The sequence below is a fragment of the Aulostomus chinensis genome, chromosome 7 (assembly GCF_037954235.1).
Source record: "Aulostomus chinensis isolate RoL2024-O1b breed Wild chromosome 7, RoL_Achi_v1.0, whole genome shotgun sequence".
In the NCBI taxonomy this organism is placed as follows: Eukaryota; Metazoa; Chordata; class Actinopteri; order Syngnathiformes; family Aulostomidae; genus Aulostomus; species Aulostomus chinensis.
In genome coordinates, this window is record NC_141326.1 from 9,738,252 (window position 1) to 9,764,250 (window position 25,999).

The 25,999-nt window shown below is 40.9% G+C and overlaps 2 protein-coding genes across 3 annotated transcripts in view; one reads left to right on the forward strand and one right to left on the reverse strand.

The window, feature by feature from the left end:
• The window catches only part of lrrc4ca (leucine rich repeat containing 4C, genome duplicate a), a 217,744-nt gene extending 204,038 nt beyond the window's left edge, over window positions 1-13,706 (reverse strand). For both annotated transcript variants that reach the window (XR_015116961.1, XM_086208324.1), the window contains exon 1: window positions 13,022-13,706. The gene's annotated coding sequence lies outside the window, so the exon portion shown is untranslated. The remainder of the gene's footprint in view (window positions 1-13,021) is intronic.
• A 6,640-nt stretch (window positions 13,707-20,346) lies between these two features.
• LOC147258462 (uncharacterized) lies at window positions 20,347-25,416 on the forward strand. Its single transcript, XM_086207621.1, has 2 exons — window positions 20,347-20,720; window positions 25,111-25,416. The coding sequence occupies exons 1-2, from the start codon at window positions 20,610-20,612 to the stop codon at window positions 25,414-25,416; spliced, it is 417 nt and encodes a 138-aa protein (XP_086063747.1). The 5' UTR covers window positions 20,347-20,609.
• The last annotated feature ends 583 nt before the right edge of the window (window positions 25,417-25,999 follow it).

The window sequence follows — 25,999 nt, forward strand, 5'->3', positions numbered from 1 at the left end:
CTGTTTTCTGACAATTTCAGATGTTAAGCTCCATCCATCCATTCATTTTCTCCATTTTCATTTTCATTTCCACTTATCCTGTTAGGGGTCGCGGGGGGGGGGTGGAGCCTATCCCAGTGGCTTTCGGACGAGAGGCGGGGTTCACCCTGGACAGGTCGCCAGTCCATTGCAGGGCCAACACATAGAGACAAACAAGCATTCACACTCACAGTCACACCTACAGTCAATTTAGAGTATCAATCATTTGCATGTCTTTGGATGGTGGGAGGAAGCTGGAGTACCAGGAGAGAACCCACGCAGGAACAGGGAGAACATGCAAACTCCACACAGAAAGATCCCGTGCCCGAACCAGGACTCAAACCTAGAACCTCCTTGCTGTGAGGCCACAGTGCTGACCACTGAACCACCGTGCCTGGATGATAACCGAATCTCTTCATCACGCTGCTTCAGTTTCATTTCAACTGTGTGAGGGCCAATGTTTTAACAGGTCTCTTGGTTGGTTTGCTGACACAACATGGACAAGCTATCAGTCATTCAATGGAAAAGATATGCAGTTTATTCCAAGCGTGTTGCCCACTGCTTTATCTATCTATGGATTGTACCAGATTTAGTTCAAACTACTCATTTGTAACCACAGTTAGAATAAAATAAAGTCTCTTGCTAAATCAAAAAGAACACATTGTGACATTATCCACAGATGAGCATGGCACACATTCTTCACTACATGTGTAAATTTGACAAATGAAAGCAAGGATATTTGCTTACAAGGCACGAATGAAGAGTCAGTGAGTTGAGTAGCTTTTAGCAGACATCGTATTTTGGTTAATTGTAGAACTGCTAACATCGATTGTTCTTTATTTTAGTTCCTGTGCATTCTGCATTGTTCTTGCCAAAGGTGGTTAGTTTTAACCTGACAGTATGAACTTGCATATCTACACGTGTAGCATATGTATGCCTCGTCTGTACAGTATCTCTGGTCCTCATACACTTGCATGGGGAGGGAGAAACAGAGAGAGGAGAGAGTAGGGAACTGGCTTCACACAGCTCTGCATTTTTAAAACGCATGCATAATACAATATCAAAAGCCTGCGAAAAAGATTGTAGGAGCGTTCAGGGTCACATCCAAGACAAAACAGCTAGAAGGCATAACATCCTTTAGTCATGTTTTCCACTGTGTGCACTTGTACGTGTTTTACTTTCTTTTAGAAGGTAAAACAGTGGCACTATTTATTTGCTTATCATAGCCCATAACAGAGACCTCAATTCCCAGAGTTGCTCTTTAAAATCTTTAAAATTAAATCATTTGAAGTACAGCAGAGGTTCAATCAGAAGACACCTGTGCCAGAGCTGCAGACGCTGAAAACTGACAAATGCTCATTGATCTGACTTTGATACACATCTGCTCTGGAATAACAGACTGAACTGTTTTTCTTTGTTTGTTTGTTTGTTTGTTTTTTTTTGGGGGGGGGCTCTGTAACCAACTACGGAGAGAATATTTTTGTAATAATTTTTAAACATCTTCGAAAACCTAAAACATGCACAGTATAAGTTCAGTTAGTCTCACAACATGCAGTGACAGATATTATTGAACGCAGAGGAGAGAAAAGTACTAAGTGACACAAAAGAAAGTTTCTGACGTTAAAAAATCAAATAAAACATCCCAATACCACCACTTAAAAAATCAATATCTCTGTTGAGAGAGACTACAAACTGTTGTAGTTTTTTTTCTTAGCTGACACTGGGAAGTGCTTCATGTTGCTAGCATATTTGATCCTTCATTTATCCATCTGCAATTTTTGAAACATGGTTGCTTCATGGGTTTTGTACAGGGACCTGGAAGGAATAAAAGAGAGGTAAAAAAAGGTGATTTTTGAAACAGAGCAATAAGTTACTTTTGCGAGATCCTGCATGGGCGGCGCGGTGGTGCAGTTGTTAGCACTGTTGCATCACAACAAGAAGGTTCCTGATTTGAGCTCAGGCTCGAGCACTGGGTCTTTCTGCGTGGACTCTGCATGTTCTCCCTGTGCCTGCGTGGGTTCTCTCTGGGTAGGCCATAGGTGTGGCTGTGACAGCAAATGGTTTTCTGTCTATATGTGTTGACCCTGCATGGACTGGCGACCCAGGGTGTGAAAAAAGGCTGCTGGCTAAGAAGAAAGTTCCCTCACACTGTCACTCGATTGCTCTTACCTTTATTTACAGCTTTTCATTAATTGACCTTCATCAGGTAAAGAAACTTGAAAGCTTTTAAACACCTTGTAGCTATTTTTCAATCTTATCTTTCCCTTTTTTTTCTATGTCCTCACCAGGGTTCTGTAGTATTATTGTATTGTAGTAAAGCATATTTGTTTTCAGAATGGTGATGAACAAAAATCAAAACCTTTGACTTTTTTTTTTTCATTTTGTCTTTAATTTTATGATTTAAAGCAGTTTTCCCTGACATGAAAAATCTTCATGTTCAAGAGAATCCTGGTCAGTACAGACATCAACATGGTGATCTTATAGTGGACACAATAAAAAAGCCCCAAAAAATATACTAATAGATTTAGCTGTAACAATGTCAAAAAGGAGAAATCTGGAAATACATATTCACCAAGAAAATAAATTCAAATCAGGATACAAAAAACATCTACAGCCAGATGCCCTTGTTTCAAATCATTTAAATACTTTGTGAAGTTTTCTGAAGGATAGTGCTTAGAAGTAAACTGGGGCAGACTACAAATAGCCAACCGTAAAGATGATTTGTTTCTCTTTGGCATTTGATTTTCACTACTTTGTCCTTGTGTCTTTAATTTTCAACTAAGTGTCTGCATTATTAAATTCCATGTGGTTCTTCATTTCATAATATCTGTCTGCTAATTTTGCCGCTGTAAATTTGATTTAATGAGTACAAAAATACAAAAGTACAAAATGTGCATCTACATAATAGACGCATCATCAAGTAAAACTGATCATTTGACAACTACTGCAGTATTGTGAATACCGTACCTTTCTGGTGAGTAGACTGCACGGTCAATTCAGGAGTTGCATGTTCATGTCGTGCAGCAATGTGTGCCACTTTGTTCCGGAGTGAATCGGTGGGTAACTGGCTCAATCCAAGAGCAGATCATACGTGTGAGCATCCAGCCTTCCTCTGAGGCCAAGGAGGGGAGCTCGTTTCTAGGCTCAAACGGGCAAGGCGATTTTAGGTTGTTCTTTCCACAGAATTTTCAGCATTGGTGTTGCCCACCTTCATTAAATTTCAGTGCATGCAAACACAATTTTGAGGGTCTGTATCAATTTGTTCTATAATAATGGATATTAAGGAAAGTGTATTGTAGAGCTTCATCTCTGCACTCGCCAGTTCATAAGTGAAATAGTAATTCTTTTAAATGGGGACAGCATTTTTGTCCAAGCACATTTCAGCTTTGAGTGCCATAAAACACAAAAGCAATTGCATCACAAATATTCCTTCAGTTTAGCTCATCAGAACACAATTTCCATAATGTAATGCAATAATGGCATTCCTTTCAGTCTTGCTGGGAAAATTAAAAGGCTTGTGAGAGTTATGAACCCACTTCTTCAAAAGATGGTTGACCTGGAAAACATTGGCAGCCAAACTCATTTGAGTCACATCAATGAAGGTGACCTCTGAACAGCAGGCCACGCACTGCAGTGGTGATGCTTCAAATAAAATATTAACAGAAAATCAGTTGATTATGCTTCATTATCACCCACTTGTTCAGTCAAAGAGTCTTTTAGAGGTACAGGTGTGGACAATGTTGCAATTCGTGACGTGCTCTGTGTTCTTTTTCCTTTTTTTTCCCCTCCTGAATGTAGGTTCTTTCTGAGTGAATGTAATGTGAGAGCTGGGGACTATGTAGGCCAACGCAAGAAGAAATTACTTTGGCAAGATTTGAATGGTTGATGAGAAAGATCTTTACACTGCCTTGACTGCAATCTAAAAGCTGCTATTCACTTTATTTCAAAAGCTATTGTGTCTGTTATAATAGGGTACTTTAGCACACTGAATATGTTTATTGGAGAGAATTAGTCTCCCTCATATTTCAAAAAGTAACCTCATTCTATGCAAGTGTCCTTTCACTAAAGTTTAATTTTACAGTTTACTCTTAATGACTCCATTGTAATTGCTAAATGTTAGCAATTACACAATTGCCTCTTCTGCCCTGCTCACAGCCCAAATCAACAAACCTCTAATCGTGCATTCATTGTATTGCACAAAAAAAAAAAAAAAATGGATGAGAGCGGCACCACACTCTATCCCTCAATCCATCGCTATTTATAGCCCAAACAATTAAGCAGAGAAGACCTTCATTAGCCTGCTGCTATTCTGCGGGACCCTGAGTCGCCTTGCCAGCCAGCCAAACAGGTGTTCCTTAATAACCACTGCTGAATTGCCAGCAACACGGGTTTACGATTTTCCCTCCATATGTTTCAAGCTGTTAGCAGTCCTCTACTGAGAAATGAATGACTTTCTAAGCCTCATTACAATATCTTACATTACTTTCAGGTGGTTGTTGGCTGTCAGTTTGACCCTAATAAAAGATGAACAAGCAATGAACCTCAGTTGATGCGACTCATATCTCAGAGTTTAACAAAAAAGGAATTATTGCTATATTAAGATTGATGGACAAAACCTAAAGAATGGTCATCCAGGTATATACGGTATATACGGTATATATGGTATATATATACATATATACCGTGTATACCTGGATGACCATTCTTTAGGTTTTGTCCATCAATGAGTGTGTGCCTGATCATAAAATATTTCCCTGCCGTTAATTGAAATACAATGGTTTAGGGATACAAATTGCGCAATAATTACTCATTTAAGTTTTGTTTCCATTACAAGGATTTTTCCAAGGAACCAGGAACTTTCAGGAGAACTGACATTTTGACCTGTGGAACTAAGGTCTTAATTTAGTTCCTGGGCCAATGGGCCACAGGAGCCTTTTAGTTCTTTGAAGAGAAGTACCAGAAACTAAGATTATGGACCTAATATTGGAGATGAGTTTTAAAACACATGCTATAAAAACACATACACACTCACACACACACACACACACACACACACACACACACACACACACACAATTTATGGTAATTTTTAACATTGCAAATGACAAAACAGGCTGCTATTGACGACTGTAACTGAGTCAACAGCCATGTAAGTAGAAGTACCTACAGTTCTTTGATACACCAGGAACATATTTTGGTCAAATGAATGAAAGATAACATTAATTTCTCACCTCATCAAACATTATTTAATCACTGATTACAAAGTAAAGTCTGATGTTATAATTTATAGGGCACCACTCTAGTGCAGAATTTGCGGTGAGATAATATAACACAGTTTATGTGACTAAATTCAATAGGAACAGTGAAAGCTCCAGATCAGATACACAGCATTAGCAGAGCATACGATAAACAGCACTCAGGCACTACATGAGAACTGTTTACAGATGCAACATATCCAAGATATCATCAAACAGATCAAATATCCTGATCCTACAGCTGCAAAGCATGGTGTTTGTGGTCTATCATGTAACAAGGGAACATGGAAAGAGGACATCTTGTTTAAATTGTGTGATTTACAACACAAACCAATGTTGCCATGAAAACCCTAGTAAGTAGGCTATACATTTTGAACACGTATGCAACCAACAATCTCTTACATGTCCTTCTTTTTTTGCAGCTCGCCTCAAATACAAGCATTAACAACTTGCACTTGCTTGTTAATGTCATCGAATTTGATCTTGTCAGCATACATTTTTTCGTCAATTCCCTTGACACCTTACCCCAATCGGTTTTTTAATAAACAGTCTCACTGCTGCACACACGTACCTCCTCAAAGGATGCTAACTGGTCCAACTGGAGGTTTAGAAAACAAATGCATAACTGTAAGCCAGATAAGATGGTTTCTCCTGCGATAATGGGATGTCATGATTTTGCAGAACCAGCTGCCTAAAGTTTGAACCCAACCATGCACTCTACAATGATTTCTTTCGTACAGATCCCACAGCTTTACACCTCTCTCCACCTTTACCTTGAGTAAGACAACTTTGTCAAAAAGTAATTTATTACTCTGATGTAGCTTCAGAGCCACTATAAAAAGCTGATGCACAATGATGCAACACCTGAGACCAATAATGTGTACCAGCCTGAGTAGGGATATGATGGTGTCCTCGGAGTTTTGTTCACTTATTGGTTTATGTTCTTTGCACCTGTCTGCCCATTAAGTGGATTTCTTACAGACACAGTCCCGTACTCCTCTTATTGAATTGGTAATGTATTGCTGCTTTTAAGGGAGATGAGTGAGGTTTATGTGATTGGACACTAAGAAAGCCTGACCCAACTCCATCTGCTGATAATATATTCCTGTCATTGACAATAGATTTATCCAGCTCCAGTCCTCTCGCTGGAGTATACCACACTGTGCCAGCACTGTACTTGACTCTGCTCAGCAAATTTTCAAAAATGAGTTGGCTACATTTATTTGTACTTTCACCCTGGCATTGTGGTACCAACTGCCATAAGGAAATACATTAGACTCTCAGGTGGAAACGCAACATTATCTGCATTCTCAGAATTTAAAGCCAAAACGTTGTCCAACTTCCTGTGTATTATTGAATCCTTTTGTTTCCACACAAACAATATTCATAATTACATAGCATCATAACAGGAATGGGTAGGGCAGCACAGTGGTGCAGTGGTTAGTACTGTCACCTCACCGCAATAAGGTTCCAAGTTTGAGCTCCAGTTTTCCATATGGAGTCAGCATGTTCTCCCTGTGCCTGCATGGGTTCTCCTTGATTACTCCAGCTTCCTCCCACTATCCAAAGACATGCAAAAGGGGACGAGGCTGATTGATACTCTAAACTGACTGTAGGTGTGGCTATGAGAGGTTTTCTGTCATATGTGTGGGCCCTGCGATGGACTTGCGACCCGGTAGAAAATGGAACATACCATGAAATGACCATGTTATCACTAATCATTTGCTCAACATAAAATATCCTCCTTTTTTTTTTCTTTTGGACCTTAAAATATGCAAAGCATGTTATTTGTGTGTTTTTTTCTGCTAAATAAACAGTACAATTTATACCTTGGAAAAATTGTGAGTGAACAAGCCATGACGCACATCTTAATATTCTAGCTGTCTTGAACTCCTGTTGTATAGCCTAAGTAGCCACATTTTGAGCATTGGACTACATTGCTACTCATCTTCAGAGCTTCAGCATGTACTGTACACCATCACGCATTTCTTGACTCAGTTCTGCTTACTTGGTATAGTATTCTTAAAGAGTGCACTGATGTTATAGTGACTAGTATACCTACTGTACCTTCGAAAGAAACATTTTATGACCAGAGCATAAAGTTAATGGCCAACATGTCTTTGAAATAAATGTGTGAAACACTTTGTGGCATGAAAAAACTCATCAGCAGGAAATCTGTGACATTACAGGTCACATTCTTGAATCAACCACGATAAACAAAGGCAGTATTGGAACCAGCACGTGCAGAGTTCAATTAATCAGCAGTCCACTGCCTTGAACAACCAGACCACACTTCCAAAAACTTTAAACTTACTTAAACTGCCAAATGATGACTTCAATGGTCAATGATACCATATTTTTGCCATGAGGGTGGGGTTTTAGCTGGCCCATTGCAGAGAAGACTTGCTCACCATAGCTCACCCCTATAATTGCCGCTGCTTCCCACTTACTCTGATAGCAACCTCCAGTGATCTCACTCAGCCCAGAAAACTCTCCAGCAAAGGCACTCACCTCCCTGCTAGGTAACCGTCTAATATTCATTCCAATGCTGGTTTCCATCCGTCCATCCATCCGTTGTCTTCCGTTTATTCCTGTTAAGGGTCGCGGGGGGGCTGGAGCCTATCCCAGCAGCAATGGGCGAGAGGCGGGGTTCACCCTGGACAGGTCACCAGTCCATCACAGGGCCAACATATAGAGATAAACAGACATTCACACGCACATTCATACCTACGGTCAATTTAGAGTATCAATCAGCCTCGTCCCCTCTTGATGTCTTTGGACTGTGGGAGGAAGCTGGAGTACCAGAGAGAATCCACACAGGAACAGGGAGAACATGCAGACTCCAATGCTGGTTTCATGTAGGTCTTTGTTTCCAGTTTTAGAAAATAGATACAAATAAATAGTTTACAAACACATGGGGCCATGACAAAGTTTGCCCATTAGCTATACTGGGAAAACAGTAAACAGCTATAAAAAAAACGCCAATGATTGAAAGACACACAAACAATAACCACCAGAGAAGAAACACAGCTTCAGTATAACTGCTGCAACGGATGTAACTGAGCGTCTTGGATTTACCCAGTCAAGCATGTTTAATGACAAAATAAAAAAAGAGGGTATGGACATGTAATTTAATGACAAGCAACTGTCTTTTACTCTTTCTTCCAATTCCTGAAATACAAAAAACGCATTGGTAGTATGCTACTGGGTTCCATGGCTAAAGACTGTCAGCCATCAACAATGGACGACGCCATTGACCACTGGACCAACACCATGGTGAACCACAAAAGTTGAAAATATCATAATCCAATTCATGTCAAGTCAAGTCAAGTCAAGTCAGTTTTATTTGTATAGCGCCAAATCACAACAAAAGTTATCTCATGACACTTTACAGGTAGAGCAGGTCCAGTACCACACTCCTATGAATTTACACCCAACAATCCTCCATCAGCAAGCACATCCTGCAACAGTGGCGACGAAAACATTCCTTTTAACAGGCAGGAACGTCGAGCAGACCCAGGCTCAATGGGGACGACCTTCTGCTTTGACCAGTTGGGGGGAAGCGAGCAGGAGAGCAGGGCAGAGACAAAGACATGTCACTTCGCTATGGTTTTAGCTAAAGAAGGTTCTACCCAGGCCAGCCAACATTTACATGATTTTAGTGTTCTCTATGAAAGAGTTAGGACAGCCTGAGAGGTACAACAGTGTGATGCTGACTTGGAAGCTTGCTGTAGCATGTCATGCTATTCATTGCATATTTCAACGACATCACATTCTAGCACTACAGTTTAGATATCACTTGTTGTTTTCTTTTCTTGTGCTGTATTTCTCTTGATTACATTTTATTTTCAGCTGTACTGAAAAAGCGATCGAACAATAACTAATAGGGTGATTTTCCCGTCCGTTCATTCATTATCTACTTGTAGCATTGCATTCTTTTAAATGGGGCTGCCAGTCTGCAATCTTTGTAATTATGATGGAATACTAATTAGAGCAGACCTGACTTGTGCCCACGCTCTGAAATATCTGCTCTAGATGGCAGTGGACACAAAGGATGGCTGGGGAAGACACCTTTTTCTTGGTTTCCGAGGACCTGTCTGTTAAGATTTCATGTCTCATTTGGTTTTGATTTAAAGTGAGCAAGTTTATCAATGTGTGAAACCTCTGTGCCTGCACAATGAGGACTGAAAGGGAATCTGAAGAGTTTTTGGACCTGACAAAATGCAGCAGGCATAATGTTTATTTACTCCAAGGAGAGCAGTTACTATCATCACAGGATGAAATTTCAGAAGCTGTTACTGCTGTGAGTATAAATGAATTGCTTTCTGACTAACGTATCCCTCCAAATGCATAATCAAAGAAGAGTTTTAGTTTGGTTGTATTGAAAATGTATTAAAACGCAAATACAAGGGCTATGGGATTTTCATTGCAGGATTAGTTGATATATTCCGCAGAAAACTGTTGCCTTATGATGGCTTGATGGATGCCTTCATTAAAAAACACAATTTTTTTGGTTATCAAGTAGCTAAACATTTTCACTCTTAATAAATCTTATGTATTATTAGTGCTTATACATATCAACATTATAAGCGATGTCATCAAACTTCATTTGTAAATTTAACTTATTTTAAACGTCCATATCATGTATTATGTGACAAGGTCCAAAGTCTTCATCTCGATCGTTTGCTGGACAGAGCCTTTGGGAGCTTTTTGTTCAACATTTGTGTACCTCTTCCCAACTACAGATGTATGGGCAATACCATTAGCAAGATACAGAGACGAAAAGAGAGGAGGTCATCTCTCTTTAGAGTTTTGGGGTCCCTGCCATACAGTTTACGCTCACAAACTAACAGACAAATTTAAATCAAATTTGGTGTAAGCAGATCATTTTACAAGAAAGTAGCAATTAACTTTTGGAGGCAATTTGGCTCAAATTGAAGATTCTAGATTCTGAAGACCAGTGACAGGATACAGTTATTACCAGTAGACACCTCAAAGATGAGTTTGATGTAATTCTTGAGTCAATGGGAAATAGTTGAAAAAAATTTGACATGGTTTCAACAAATGATCTCAATCATAAGGTCTGTATCCAATAGAATTATTTTGAAAAGTTTGTACATAATTTGATGAAATTAAGTTAAGTGCTTTATTTTAATTAGAGAGATAGGTATTAAGCCCCTAGAGATGTTATGGATCAGTGATCCAGAGACCTATTTTTGGTGATTGGGAAGAAGATTAATGAAGACATTTTGATGATACTATGTTAATATTCCGTCCACATAAACATAACCTCCACAATGAGGGTATATGCTGTCTGAGAGCATTCCGGGTTGGGAAAAATTACATGAACCTTTAGCAAAAATCCTATTTACACTGATAATTATGTAAATTTGAATGCATGGTAAATGCATTATGTAATAGGCAGCCCCCCCCCCCCCCCGAAACAGGTGAGCTTGTGGTTCACTGGATACAGAGCAGAGATATCCTGGTCCCCAGAATAGTACTTAAAGGCGGTGGGAAACAGGATAATAGCCAGGGAGTGGGGGGCATCAGGGAAGGCATTTGTTGCCAATGAGCCCTCTGGTGTCGTGGGCCGATCATTGCAACACCACAGAAAGTTGCCCACCTGACTCCAATGAAGTTTTAATCTCCTACACATACACATCCCAGCTTCTTCTCCAAAACTACCTGATGAGATCCATCATCCTCACATCTTCTCATTGTGCAAGCCTGCAGTTGCATCATTTAGTCCTAAACACATTTAAAGTGGATCTGCCCAAAAAAAAATGTTATGGCATCTTTTCTAGCTGTAAACCTGAACCAATTGTCAGGAAAATCAGTGTTTGCATAATTCTGCTGACAGACAGACGAACAGATGAGATGAACTAATGATAATCTCTGCCTTGGCAGGGTTTATGAGAGACCAATTTGATTGTTTTGTTTGCAACTTGTGTTTATTTGACCACTCGTTAGTTTTCTACATTTGTTGTAGTGATGTCACCACATTATAATAAATGTAACTGCATCTTATGACTCAGTTACATTATTCTGATGATAGCTGGTTAGTACCAAATTAACAAAAAAGTTACTTCATGACTATGATTGAAAGAATGGAAACAGTCATTGCAAACGGATCCGAAGTACTTGGTTTGTAGTTGCACATCATATGAGTAGATTTAGGTAAAAGCCAGCTGTAGCTCACTCTAGAGGTCCACCATTGTGCCCCTGTTTCTCACTTGTTTTTGATGCTGTTCCTTTTGTTTTCCTTGCTCAATAATATATGGCACATATGCTTGTTACTGAGACTAATGTTTTTGGTGTGGGATTTGTGCTGGATTAAGCTTCAAAAGCATGGCTGACAGTCTATTGTTCAATGCTGGCACACTCAGTTCCCCATTGGGTTACTGGTTTAGTGCAGTTTGGGTTTTGCAAGAGGGACATAGAACCAATATTATGCAACAGTGTATTGTTTTGCCATATGTAGAAAAATACTAGCTGTTGGCTGAACAACACAAACTGAAAATAACAGGCAATATTTTGCTGCACCACCAATATCATTCATGTATTCAGTCAAGGCCAGCAGTATCATTTCCTACAAAGACACATTGTCTCATAATGAAAGATGAGCGAATGTACAAAATTCTGCTCACTCTTTCTAGTGATTCCATCATGATTGAAGGACTTTATCAACTGAGCTAATTGAAGAGTGTTTGTTCTGCTTTTGATGGCGCATATAATTTCATTATGTACGGCTGAATGCATCTTCTAAAATTTAATCAGCAGCAATTACCAGCTTTTCATCATCACCTCTGCTTGAAGAATCGCAAGTGGAATGGAAGGTTGTGTGTGCCAGCACATGCTTTCCAAGGAGAAGACATGTTGTCCAGTATCTCGCAGGCCCCGATCACATACAAACAGACAGAAGTGTAGTCTACTTTGTGTGTGTGTGTGTGTGTGTGTGTGTGTGTGTGTGTGTGTGTGTGTGTGTGTGTGTGTGCATGTATGCAATGCACCCTCGTATCTCAACAGGCCTAAGTGACAGAGGAGTGTTATTGTGATAAATAGAAACCATCCACCACCATATTCCAGTAAGGAATAAGGACACAGGCCATAATGTATTGTGCACTTCATTCTCAGTGTGTTTATCACTGAAAATAAAAGTGAGGCATAATTACAGTTGATACAGTCTGGGTGAGACCATGCAGATCAGCACACAGGAATAGCTCCTTGTTTGGACACGGATCTCAATCCCTTTTTCATACTGCTCGTAAGACACAATGCGGAATGTGCCTTTTCAGCAAATACAACCTGTTCATCAAACTGCCTCACCTGAGAAACAATTCCATCTCTTATATCGTGACCAAATGAATGGACATGTACAACTACACCACTCTTGTGTAGAAGCAATTCTTGAAGTTGCACACAGAAACTCTGAAGGGTGATTTACACAAGCTCTCACACCCAAAGTAATTACATATGCTGATGTTAGAATACGATAAAATTTCACTTCTGACTGGTCGTATGATAATACTCAGAGGAAAGATCGGTAGCTTAGCAAACAAATTAAAAAGTTAATTTGTCAAAGATGTAAGCAGAGTGGGCTGCTAGAGTAACAATGTCGTTGAACAAATAGTATTTTATTCGGAAGAGGACGTTTTGTGAAGCCACATAAACACAGCAAATGGACAATGCTATTCAGCACATCTCAAGTCCAGCATCCATTAAAGTTGTAAATTTAAATTACTCACCAGTGTATTTCACATCACAGTCTTTGTCCCTTTGGAGGATTCACCAAGAGTGGACCTGAAGCAAAATATGCGTTTGTCTTCTAGTAAGGCAAAATTACTTCTCCTCTGTTTTCTTTGTCCTAGTTTCCCCCCAAAGTTGGCCCAAGAAATGCAATCAATAGGCATAAAGCAAATGAAGAAAGAACATTTGAGGCCTTCAACTTGTCATTTGCGCATCTCAACTCAATAACTCCTGTGACTTCTTTTCCACTGGATGAAATACAGAGCTGTGTTAAATCCTCAGGAGATCACAAAGGAGGTCTCAGAATCGCCTCTTGAGTCGTCTGCTGGTACTAAAGTCTGACCTGTAGAGAGATGGGCGCTGATTCTTATTCAAGCCACGCTTTCCCTCGGTATGAATACCCCTTCAAATCAAGACAGAGAAAATGGTAATAGATGGACAGAAGAATATCAGGAAGAAAAGGGAATTGAAGTGCTGCAAGGCAATGCTGCAGAACTGAATTCCAGAAATCATATATCTTGTGGCATTTCAAAGGTTTTGTTTATCCCAGTGTGCATCCCCTGCACCTCCGACTCTTCGCATCCACCTTGTCTTCAGCTGTGGTGGAGACACTGAGTGATTGAGCAGTGCTGAGTGCTGCTGCTGCTGTTGCTGCTGCTGCTGCTGCTGCTGCTGCTGCTGCGTCCTTCCTGCTACAGCAGCAGTCTCTGCTCAAATAAATGCCTGGTCTGTCACAGTTCCCTGCTGCAACGTATTACATTCATCCTTCCTCTCTCATACACTCCCTCGCTCTTTCTTCTCTCCTCCCTCCTTGCTAACTCCCTTTCGTTAACTTGCGCTCAGTCACACGTGAGGAGACACAGTGGGAGCATAGAATACAAATAGGCTGTCTTCCTTAAAGACATGATTGTGCTCCTCGAATTGGATTTTATTTTTCTTAACCAAAGAGAAAGAAGGAATAGGTGGAGAGAATGAGATCCATGTTTCTGTAACTTGCTGTCCCTCATCTCCCTTACCTCCAATGGAGCGATCATGAGTATTGCTTTGACTCTGGACTGCAGACTAAATAAACCAAAGTGTTGAGAATAAGATTTGGAGAAAGTCTTGCTTTGACTCTGGAGCTGTGTATAATGCTTTTTATTTTCTCTGGCTGATGGCGTCTCTGTCCCTAACTACCAGGCACACCATATGCAATGAATATTTAATCCAGGAAATAGATTTAAGGGGGAAAAATGTAAGACACCAACACTGTGTTTTCAAGAAAATCAAATGCAGTGAGGAAAACATATTTGTACTGCTAACACAAAAACACACCATAAATAACGGAACTGATATTTTCATTAAAATGTAATCATACATTTAAAACATTTGAATAAAAGTATAAAACATCAAATGTTTCATATATACTGAACTTTTAGAAGCAGATATCCCCCTACATAGAATATACTTCAACTGAAAAGGGGGAAACAACAATTCTTGATTATCCGGTTAGAAGACAAATGAACTAAATTGGTGCAGTGACCTTTTAATCAGAGGTGGTGATGATGTCACAAAGCCCATCCAGAGTCTTGACTGTCATCTCAGTTATTTTGGTCTCTTATTTCAGAATGCTGTCCATAAGCCATCCAATCACAATGTGACCTGACAGACAACCAGCAACCAGGAATCAGCCACCTCTCCAAAGGACCTCAAATGAGGAACCAGCACTGCACATGCCATTTCTGACATCAGATGAGAGGTCGTAAAGGTAATCTAGAAAAGTCATGCATACGTACATATGCAGAGACTCCCTGCTTTTTACACTGATGTGGATACTCATAGCTTTATACAGTTGATGGACAAACAAAGTGAGTCACGCCCTGTCCATCTGTTTTTTTTTTCCCCCTGAATTAATGGATGAGTTTGTTGTTTTTCAGTCTGCCTTCATAAGCTCAACAAGGAAAAAAGAAAGTAGACCAAGAGAGAAATGGTCAATCGTGGCAATGTGCAGTGCCACATGGGGGCACTCTCTTAGAAAAAAGATAAATGTTGACGTTGAACTTCAGGAAACAAGTTTTATCCAACTTCACAAAAAAGCCCACCAGCAATTTTGGGCCTGGTAAGCTTCAGAATTCCACATTATACTTGTATAAACTGATTATTGAACCAGCTACAAAGTCTTTTTACATCACAAATTAGGCTCATAGATCTGCCTCTTATAAACTGATGCAGAATGACCTCACAGCAAATTTACATTCTATATATTTATATTCTATCGTCCTACCCATTGAAGCTCACAAATTCAACTGTAGGAACAATGAGAAAAATACATTTTCAATATTTGGAGGGAAATATTTAACATCAAATACAATGTGAGCTAGTCTCACTACAGAGGAATTTATATCTTGCATTAACATGTATTCTTCACACACAAATAACATTTTATTACCAGTGTCTAATTTAGGGCATAGTTACCTTGAATGATGTGCTTGATGGACTAGCCAATGAAGGCATTTATCATCATTTAAGCGTAGACACTTTTATTACCCTCATTTATTGCTAAATGGAGTACATTTAGTTTTTTTTTCTTTTTTTTTGGGGGGGGGGGGTAAAGGGTCTCAAGTTGTAATTAAAGTAGAAAGACTGTCCATACTTGGGCAATTTCTAAACTTCTTTTAGAAGGAATAACTTCTCAGGAAACTCGGGTAAATCTGAACACCAAAGGCTCCCAAAGTCTGTTGGTCGATTTAAATGCTCTTGTATTTCTTTTTTTAAATGTTGTGATGTCACTGTCATTTGAGGCGAGTGACTCAAAAGTATTATTTTTCATTAATTATTATTTCAAATTGGTCTTTGTTGTATTGTGAATTGTTTTGGCAAAGAAAAGACTTTGGAAAGGAAGAAATATGAGGAGACAAATAGATGGAGTTAAAAAAAGATGTAGTGTTTGATCTGCTGCATTGATTTAGATGCTGAGTTCCTCTGTGTTATACAGTAGGTGCAATTATACAGTAGGTGCAGTACAATTGGAAGGGGTACTCTGCACTCTTTTGCAGGTTTAAGAGATTGGAATAACTGGCACTTCTGAGGGAAATGGGATTCATCATGATAAGAAAACTTATGGAATTTAGAAATGTGTCATGAATTTGATGTACTTTTTTCTTATTTGAGAAAAGAAAAACTCTACATATTGCTGAAAGATTCTTTTGCTCTAAGTATGTCTACCATGCACATGAGATGTTTACCAAACACGCCTACTCGCTTTACATTTATGGCCACCAGACAGTAATTATTGTGATGAATTGTAATTATAAACTTGTTGATTGTTGTGTAACTTGACTTTCAAAGCCAACAATAAAATGGAAAAAAGAAACACATCTCCATCTTTGAAAGAGACTAAAATTTGATAAGACTTTACATAGCCTGTTGCATCCTCAAGGGTCAGTTCAGAACAAAAGAAATCTCTGGTGGTGGCTGGCAACTCTGGGGTAAATGGTAATAGTCTGGGTATTTGGCTGACTAAAGGTCCAGTTTAGACTGAAGAGTCAGAATAAAAAAGAACATTACAGTGGTGCCAGATGGTCCATCGTAGCTTGACTCATATTGGCTTGGGCAATTGTCTCAGCTCGTCAAGTTGCCAAAGGCTTGTTTTAGAACATGATAGTAGAAATTTTCTTAAGCATCTACAGCCTGCAATTCCCCTGCAGCCAAGAAACATTTCTCATCTGTTAAAGTCCTGTTTTGGGGGATCCTTCTAACTCCAGGTTTGCCTTTTTTTTTTTTTTTTAAATGGAGGTCAAATTGTGTCACTTGAAACTTTTTGTGAGTATTTAGGAGAAACTGTAAGCTATTATTATATTTACATTTCAACAGGCTAAGTTCCCTCATAGGAATGTATTCCTTTACCTTTCTGTTCTTTTAGGTCTGAAGTGCACGTGATGACTGTGACGGTGGAGTTATTGAAATAAACCAAAAATACAAAATGAAATTGAAACTCCTATTCAGTAAGTATGCAAAAAAGTGTAGAAGCGGGGGGGGGGGTTAAGAACTTGATTATTCTGGTGGGTCTTGTGTCAAAAAGGTTGAGAACTGCTGCTGCACTGGAATGACTAATGAAGAGACAGGCGGGTAGCATCAGCAGGCAGACTTGTGATGGGGAATGATGAGGAAGTAGGCGAATAGGCGGAGCTAAAGAGCAGGTGTGAAAAAGCTGCAGAAAGATTGGTGGGACCTTCAGAGAGACAAGCAGAGCACAGACTAATGAGCACACTTTGCAAAGCAGAACAATGCACAGAGAGATGGACAGACGATGTTGGACAGAATGCAAGCAGAGTGCATGATGAATGTCTTAAAATGTCTTTATTATGAGAATGATATGAGACTACATATTATCAATAAAAAAGATAAATTCCTTTTGCCATTTATTGGTCGACTATCTGTATTTCACCTGTCTATTTTCTAAGGTTGATGATACTTCTCACCATCAAATCAAGACACCTAACTGTGAGTATTTCAAAGGCTTATTAAGGAAAACTTAACTGGCTGGCACAGGTTGGAGTTACATAAGGTCATAATTCATGAACTCATAAGAGGACCAGGTGGGCATACACACTCGCACAATTCACAGAGGTCCAATCAAATTGATAGATGAGATGTATTCTGTTTTCCTAAGCTGGTTTGTTTGTATTGGTTTGCCTTTTTTCCCATTGGTGGGCATGATCTACAGTACCAATGATGTCATAAAAGAAGCTATAACTAAACAGATATCTTTTTCGTCTGATATCAATCCCCTGATCTTCAGATTTTTTTAGGCCTGTTATGTATGAGGCCCTTTGCTGCAATTACAATTCCCTAGCACACCACAATCAGAGAAACTATTGTTAAAACTCCTGTGTAGGCAGAATAAATACTTATTTATTTTCTCCTTGTGCTAATTACTTATTAGAAGGATACATATATTTTCCCTTAAGTGGTCAATAGATCACTACCACCCCCACCGCCCATTTTCTAAATTAATTACATCAGAGCTTCAAAGAAATAGTGGAAATGCTAATGTGTCCCACTTATACCGCTGTTGTAGGAGTGTGAGAATTCAGGTCAGGCACCACACAGGATTGAGACTCTCTCTCTGCATAAAAGTCCAAGCTAGACACTTAAGCAGACCCAGATGTTTTAATACCTTTAACGCCAAAATGCTGCAATATTTACAAAACATTGTGATCTAAACAATTTATTCTCATTACCTTTCATTTAATGGTCACTATTGTGGTTTAAGTTTGAGGAAATTAACACTTTATGAAAATACAGTATTGTAGCGACCCTGTTAATGTTCTTATACTGTTAAGTGTTTTGTTAGTGGCCACAGGTTAAGAGTGCATGAGTAGGGGAGGGGCAGGGAAGTGTGTGTGTGAGTGCGCGTGCGCGAGGATGGGAGAGTTGAGAGGAGCGAGCAGCAGCACATGCAGTATCTGTGAGTTCAGTCTAACAGTAACCCATCCTGTTAAGATAAATAAACGGTGCAGTGCTGATCTGTTGTTTTGTTATTGAACAAAACAAGCTACATTTGGTGTCAGAAGTTAAAACACCGGAGCTTCCCCGGTTACTCACCATTAGCAGCTAGTTGAACTCGGCTACCTGCTACAGTCTGTAACGTTATGGCGGCGCAGCGAGAACGGACCAGGACCCGTCCGAAAGTCAAAGAGGAGGTGGTTATTGACAGGTGCCTATGCAACGCCCCAGCCACCTTTGAACGGCTAATGGAAAAGGTGTTAGCAGACATACCCCGGCAGGAATGTTTGGTATACCTGGACGACATCCTGGTCCACGGCAACTCCTTTCAGACAGCTTTAGGGCCCCTTCGGCAAGTTCTACAGAGAATAGCAGCAGCAGGACTGAAGCTACACCCAGACAAGTGCTGCTTCATGAGAAAAGAACTGGAGTTTCTGGGCCACAGAGTGGGGGAGGAGGGCATCAGCACATTGGAGGAGAAAGTGCAGGAAGTGAAGGAGTGGCCAGTCCCCGCAAATGGGAAAGAGCTGAAAAGCTTCCTTGGGCTGGCATCCTACTACAGGAGGTTTGTGCGTGGCTTCTCTTGTATAGCTGCACCTCTGTTCCGCCTGCAACAGAAAGACTGTGATTTTGTCTTGACTTCTGATTGTGATCAAGCCTTCAGCTCTTTGAAAAAGGCCCTGACAGAGTCTCCCATCCTCACCCCCCCGACCCCAACTTGCCATTTGTACTGGATATGGACGCCGATGATGTTGGGATGGGCGCGGTGCTGAGCCAGGTGGGACCAGAGGGGGAGAGGGTAATAGCGTACTTCAGTAAAACTTTCAACAAAGCTGAACGACGCTACTGTGTGACACGCAGAGAACTATTGTGAGAACAATAAAGCACTTCAGGTACTACCTCTGCGGCCTTCCTTTCCCAGTCCAAACTGACCATGCAACCCTCCAATGGTTAATGTCCTTCAAGGAGCCAGAGGGGCAGATTGCACGCTGGCTAGAAGAATTGGCCCTGTATGTCTTTAAAGTGGAGTACAGGGCTGGAGCTCGCCATACCAACGCTGACGCCATGTCTCAACACCCCTGTGCTTCTGATGGCTGCCGATACTGTGAAAAGAGAGAGGTTCGGGAAGAAGAGCTTGATGGAAACAGGTTGTGGACTTAACAGAGTGGACCTGCCACCAAAGGACTGGTGGTGAATTTTGAGGCTCTTCAAGTGAAGGATGGAGTGCTTCAGAGAGCCTGGAGAGAGCCAGCCACAGGAGAAGAGAGGTGGCAGGTAGTAGTCCCCAGGCCTCTGAGAGAGTTGGTGCTAAAAGCCTCTCACGGCACAACTGGAGCAGGACATTTTGGGGTCTCGAAAACCCTTCGTCGACTCCGGCAGAGTTTCTACTGGGGACAGTTGAGGAGAGATGTGGAGAATGGGGAGAGTACCGCACTGCTGCAACATTATATCAAGTAAAACAACTGACTTGACCACAACACTGAGACAGAGAGGAACAGCTATGTGGCAGTAACACTTTCTTGTTGGTCTCATAATTGTGACTGTCAACATATTACAGACTTTGCTAACAGTTGGTCAGGCCACGTGCAATAATACTGCAATATTCAAAACAAAATAACCTTATCATTCAAACCAACAACAAAAGTACAAACTGATTAAAAACAAAATAATAAAAATAAAAATAAAATAATAAAAACATAATAGGGTCTTCGGCTGAAGTACCTTCAGGATCAGGCCCTAATAAACCTTGCACTTGCGGTAGTGAATTCTGAGTGACCCAGTAACAGGCTCTCTGTATCGTTGGCATGGAGACAAGTCCTGGCCAGTGTATCATTCATTCATTGAAGGAGTGCGGTGTGAGACCTTACCGCTTGTAAAGTTGTGAAGTGTCATGAGATAGTTTTTGTTGACGGCAAAGGTAGCTGGTAAAAAGTTGTTCAGGATGAACGATAATGACCTACAAACAAACGGAGACAACTGAACGGAGGCTGACCAAGCTCTACGGAGTCTAGTAGAGTTGACAGTGAGAAAGGAGTCGAGGCCTGAATAGATGCAGCACTGATCTTTGTTATTGCGACAACCAACGGAATCGACTAACGTATGCTGGATTGCTCCCATCAATGTACGATACCTCTCCAACAAACTGATAGGGGGACGGAAGCCTCCACTTCATCAACCGTGGCTCCCACTGAGATTCACTGGATGAAGAAGGTAAGCAAACGGGAAGAAGCGCGGAAGAGAGCCCCGAACCCAAATGCAACGGATAGTGTCACGACTATTTTAGTAAACTTGTCTGCCTCGGGGAGTGACCTTTGGCCTGTGTGGGGCCACTGGCCAATCAGCACTCTTTGACATCCTCAATTACCGTATTAAACTGGCTAAACAGAGAGCAGTCATTTATCACACAGATCATCTAGAGAATAAGATTGCTCAGAGTTGTGACAATAATAGTGACAAGCAAGGAACTTCACAACTACAGACAGTGAAATATTCTTAACATCATGTCCACACACATTAGTGTGTGTGTGTGTGTGTGTGTGTGTGTGTGTATACGACTGAGTGTATTTGGGTGCATGTCTGTGTGTGTGTTAAATGAGGGACTCTGTGATAGACTTCAGTTACGAGGTGACATCATTGGATACACAGAACTTCGTTTAGTGAGGACACAGAACACCTCAACCACATGAACACTCTTATTGATTTAAACAGTTGGAATACTGGAATCTTTAAGCACACATACACTCAGGGAGAGACAACAGTCTTATCATGGTCAGGAAATGCTCCTTTAATTTTGTGGTCCTGGGTTTTCTTGCCAGATGAATGTTTATGGCACCTTTCAGGGGTGGAAGTTACAGGAGGTGAGAACCCCCATTTTTTGGCATACCTTTCTGACTAAAATTATGAGTTCCTGGGTCAGAATGAACAGGAGATGATGAGTGGTTGACTGGTACACATCTTGATAGCGGGGAAGCAAAAGATCTTGGTTGATTTAAGTGGTGAATTATCGTTAAAAAGGCCAAGAGGGGATTGTTCTGCTCCTCTTTCAGAACTAAGTGTCAGTAAGGGGGTCACTCCAGACATCCTGAGAAATGTGATGAAGGAAAAGGGGGGCTAGTACACTACACCATTACCAACTAAATTATTCAATTTTCATCTCTGGGATCTTACCAAGTTTAGTTCTACAAAGAATGGCCTCAGTTTTCCCCAGATGAACCTCCAGCATGTTTTCAGACAACCAAGTTCCAAACACTCAGATAGGTCTTATTCATCTGCATAAAGAAAGAGGCTTCGTCAACAGGCAGATTTTATTAAAAGGACCTAGTGACTCCAGGGCACTCTCTTGAGGGAGCTGACAACTTCTTATGATGTATAAATCACAATGTACGTATTTACGTACTTACTTGTTTAAAAGTTTTTGGTTGTTGTTGTTTTTAGTTGGAAATCAGGAGGGTTTTTTTTGTTTGTTTTGTTTTATTTATGTATTTTCATAAGCAATTCAAAGTGCAGAACAGACATGGCGACTGTTAGCAGGTGTCATCCTCTCTTGTCTTATTCTGGGATGGTGGGTTTTAACAATTCATACTGCATATGCTCCTTCCAACTCAAGGGCTTATACCTCTAGCTGGCAAGTGTTTGTGAACAGGTGAAAAGATAGAGACCTAGATCTGCACAGGAGCTATTCAATGGCGGCGTCACCGCATTGTGAGTTTTGGCAGCAGCGATTACAACTAGCAGTGACAGGAATGACCGTTTCACGATAACAAACAATACTCTTGTTAAGCAACTTCCTGTTGGGCATCCGATCAACTCAAGTCTCATATTAAGCATACGACCGAAAAAAACATCCTTCCTAATAAAGTACAGACGTAACAAATGTGGTACGATTGAGCAGCCACCACGATGACTACTGCAATGTGATAGTACATTAATCACTTGTGTCCTGCAAGGAAGAGAATGTAGTGTGAAACAAGGCCCTCAGTAGAGTTTTGCCAATGGACCTGTCCCAACAAAAGGCATGTGATGATAACCTCCTTGGCTTCTGCACCAAGAATAACCACCAAGCAGGCAGTATGGATAGGTGTGCTTGGATTTGAGAGGCGCAGAGATCAGACTCGATCTAAGCAGCAGGTGGTTTGTTTGGCCTCTTAAGGAGTGTACCAACATGGTATGAATGTACAAATGGAAATCTGCCTAAAAGGAATCTTTCACCTTTCTGTGTGGACATATAGGCAAGGCAAGGCAAGGCAATTTTATTTGTAGAGCCCGTTTTCACAAACAGTTTGTCTCAAAGGGCTTCACATGGCATCATAACAACATCCTCTGCCCTTAGACTCTCACATCGACTGAGGAAAAACTCCATAGAAAACCCTTTTAACAGGGAAAAATCTGAGAAACCTCAGGGTGAGCAACAGAGGAGGATCCCTCACCCAGGATGGACAGACGTGCAGTAGATGTTGTTACAGACAAGAAAACAGTTTACAATACAAAATGTGGGAAACACGGAAATGTTAATAACAGCTGAAGAAGGAAGCTTCTGGTAGGGGAGGCAGGGAGAGCAAGCCAGCTTGATGGGGGACTGGATGGCAGACTGGTTCATGGAAGGGGAGCGCAGGCCGGTGTAACAGTAGGGAATAAGGGGGGGGGGGGGGGGGGGGCGATGCAGGCGGCGGTTGGGGCTCTGGTGGATCTGTGGAAACACAGAGAGACTGCGAGACACCAAGGCCAAACTACAAAGTGCAACAAGTAATGGTAATGACAGTTCCAAAAATGTGCAGGGAGGAGAGGAGGAGAGAGGGGGAGAGGAGAGGAGAGGAGGGAAGGGCTCCATGTAACCTGATGTGTCCCCCAGCAGTCTAAGCCTATTGCAGCATAGCTATCAATGGTTCAGAGCTACCTGAACCAGTCCTAACTGAAGGCTCTGTCATAGAGGAAGGTCTTAAGCCTGGACTTAAACGTAGTTAAAGTGTCTGCCTCTCTGACCCATGGAGAGAGCTGGTTCCACAGTAAAGGAGCCCGGTAACTAAAAGCTCTACCTCCCAGTCTGTTTGTATTGATACTGGGAGTCACTAAAAGACCTGCATTCTGGGAGCAGAGTGCTCTGGTCGGACAGTAGGGACTAATGAGCTCTTTCAAATAGGATGGAGCTTTATCATTGAGAGCCTTATAAGTTAGCAGAAGGACTTTGAAGTCGATTCTAGATCCTACAGGAAGCCAGTGGAGAGAAGCTAAAGTGGGAGAGATGTGTTCTCTCTTCTTAACTCCCGTCAAAACCCTCGCTGCAGCGTTCTGGACCAGCTGGAGACTCTTTAGAGAGTATTTAGGACATCCTGACAAGAGAGAGTTGCAGTAGTCCAGCCGAGAAGTGATAAATGCATGCACCAGTTTTTCAGCATCACTCTGGGAAAGGATATTCCTAATCTTAGCGATACTTCGCAGATGGAAGAAGGCGGTCCTAGTCACATGCTTTATGTGGGAGCTGAAGGAAAGGTCCTGGTCAAAAATGATTATGGATTTTGATTTCCACAAGAGGAAAATCTAGAGTAAACATGTGAATATAAACTAAAAAAAAGATATGTTTATTGCTAAAATCATAGTGATATGAAAAGCAAGTTGATAATGTATTTGTAGTAATTGTAATTGTTGACAGGCAATTCTACTGGACAGCTCAGTGCTAACTAAAGCCATAAACTGCTACGATACAGATAATATAACTATTCCCTACCATACACCGAACCAGCAATCTGGCTCCTTTTCTCAACCAAACCAGTGTATAAACTGGGCAAACACATGGCCCTGACTATCTAAATAAAAGCAGAAATGTTAGACAGCACCTGTCACCCCATTGTGGTGTAAGATGTGGCAGATGTTGTTTCCTAAGCAAATGAACTATTCTGTTAGGGAACATTAAAAAATTAAGACTGAGCTTTAAAATGAAATGTTCCTCTGAGATTTATATCCCCAACATCTGGAATAATAAACTATTGTATCAGACAAGGCAGTCATTCTAGAGGGGGGACCAATGCGTGAGTGTTCATCCATCTTTATTTCAAAATAGAAGAAAATCATTAAATAAGTTTGATGCAAATGCACACATGCGCATAAACTGGACCCAGAGCACAGTTTCAAATGAAACGCGTAAACAAATGAAACACATGAAACCAAATTTGAGATTGTGAGGATGTCAAGGGGAATTTGGTTGTTTCCATACGTTGCAATTTGAAGCAATCCTTTGCAGCAGGATCATGATTTCAATCCTACTGATATATTCTTGCTTAAACATTCACTTTATTTGGACCCTAAAATGGATTTTCTTGATCAGCTCATGTTAACAGTAATAGGGTTTTTACATGGTCAGACAACTTTAAGCTGAAGTCAGAAATAGCAAAAAGTATTCGTAGTAGTTCATAAACATATAGGCTGGATGCGTCCATTTTTTTTTTACATTGACTGTGTATGTGTTTCAGTATTATCCATTCTCAATAAAATGATGTCTCAAGATCAAGATATTTCTTCAAATGTCCTCAGGGATCCAAGTTGAACTTGTAGTCTTCAAGGTCACAGTCACCTCATATATTCATGATATCCATCCCTTCACATTAAGGCAAATATCAGGAACTGTCGAGAGGAGTCAGTTGAGGTGGTTCAGGCATCTGGTGAGGATGCCTCCTGGACGCCTCCCTCGGGTGTTGTTCCAGGCATGTCCAACCGGGAAGAGGCCTTGAGGCCGACCCAGGACACGCTGGAAGGAATATATCTCTCGGCTGGCCTGGGAATGCCCCGGGATTCCCCCGGAAGAGCTGGGGGACGTGGCTGGGGAGAGGACAGTCTGGGCTTCCTGGCTGAGGCTGCTGCCCCCGTGACCCGGACCAACCGGATAAGCGGACGACGACGATCAGGAACTGCTTGAGGAAATTCTCAAACATCCACTGGAACTCAATCACATGAAAATATTTTGGTGGTCAAAGGCTAAGGTCGCAGTCAGTCACACAGAGGCATATAACAACAATGCAGTATTTTGAGTTTTTTTTTTACTTTGATCATGTCTATTATGTCATGCATTGTGTGTGTTATATGCAGGGGTGAAAGTGGCTTAAAAGTCTTGCCAGAACTGTACGCCCTTTTGGCATGCGTTAAAAAAAAAAAAAAAAAAACGGCCGACGAAGTTTTACGGTTTTTAATTGGTTTTGGGTGATTTTTATTACAGTTTTCGGGTGTCTATTCCCTACACAACGGCAGCCCCCATAGCACCCTCCCCACCACCCAGAAGGATAAGCAGTGGCCATGGGGCTAACAGCATCACCTAAGTCAAGACAAGATATGATGAGATCAATGTCACTGTATGGAACATATACAATAAACTATAACCGCAAACACATAGTAACTTCAACAAAGAAAGAAATGACACATTACTGATAACATTATGACATAACATAATTTTCTTTATAATATTTACGTCATCCTAGTCATCACTTGCTCCCCTTTTAATCTTT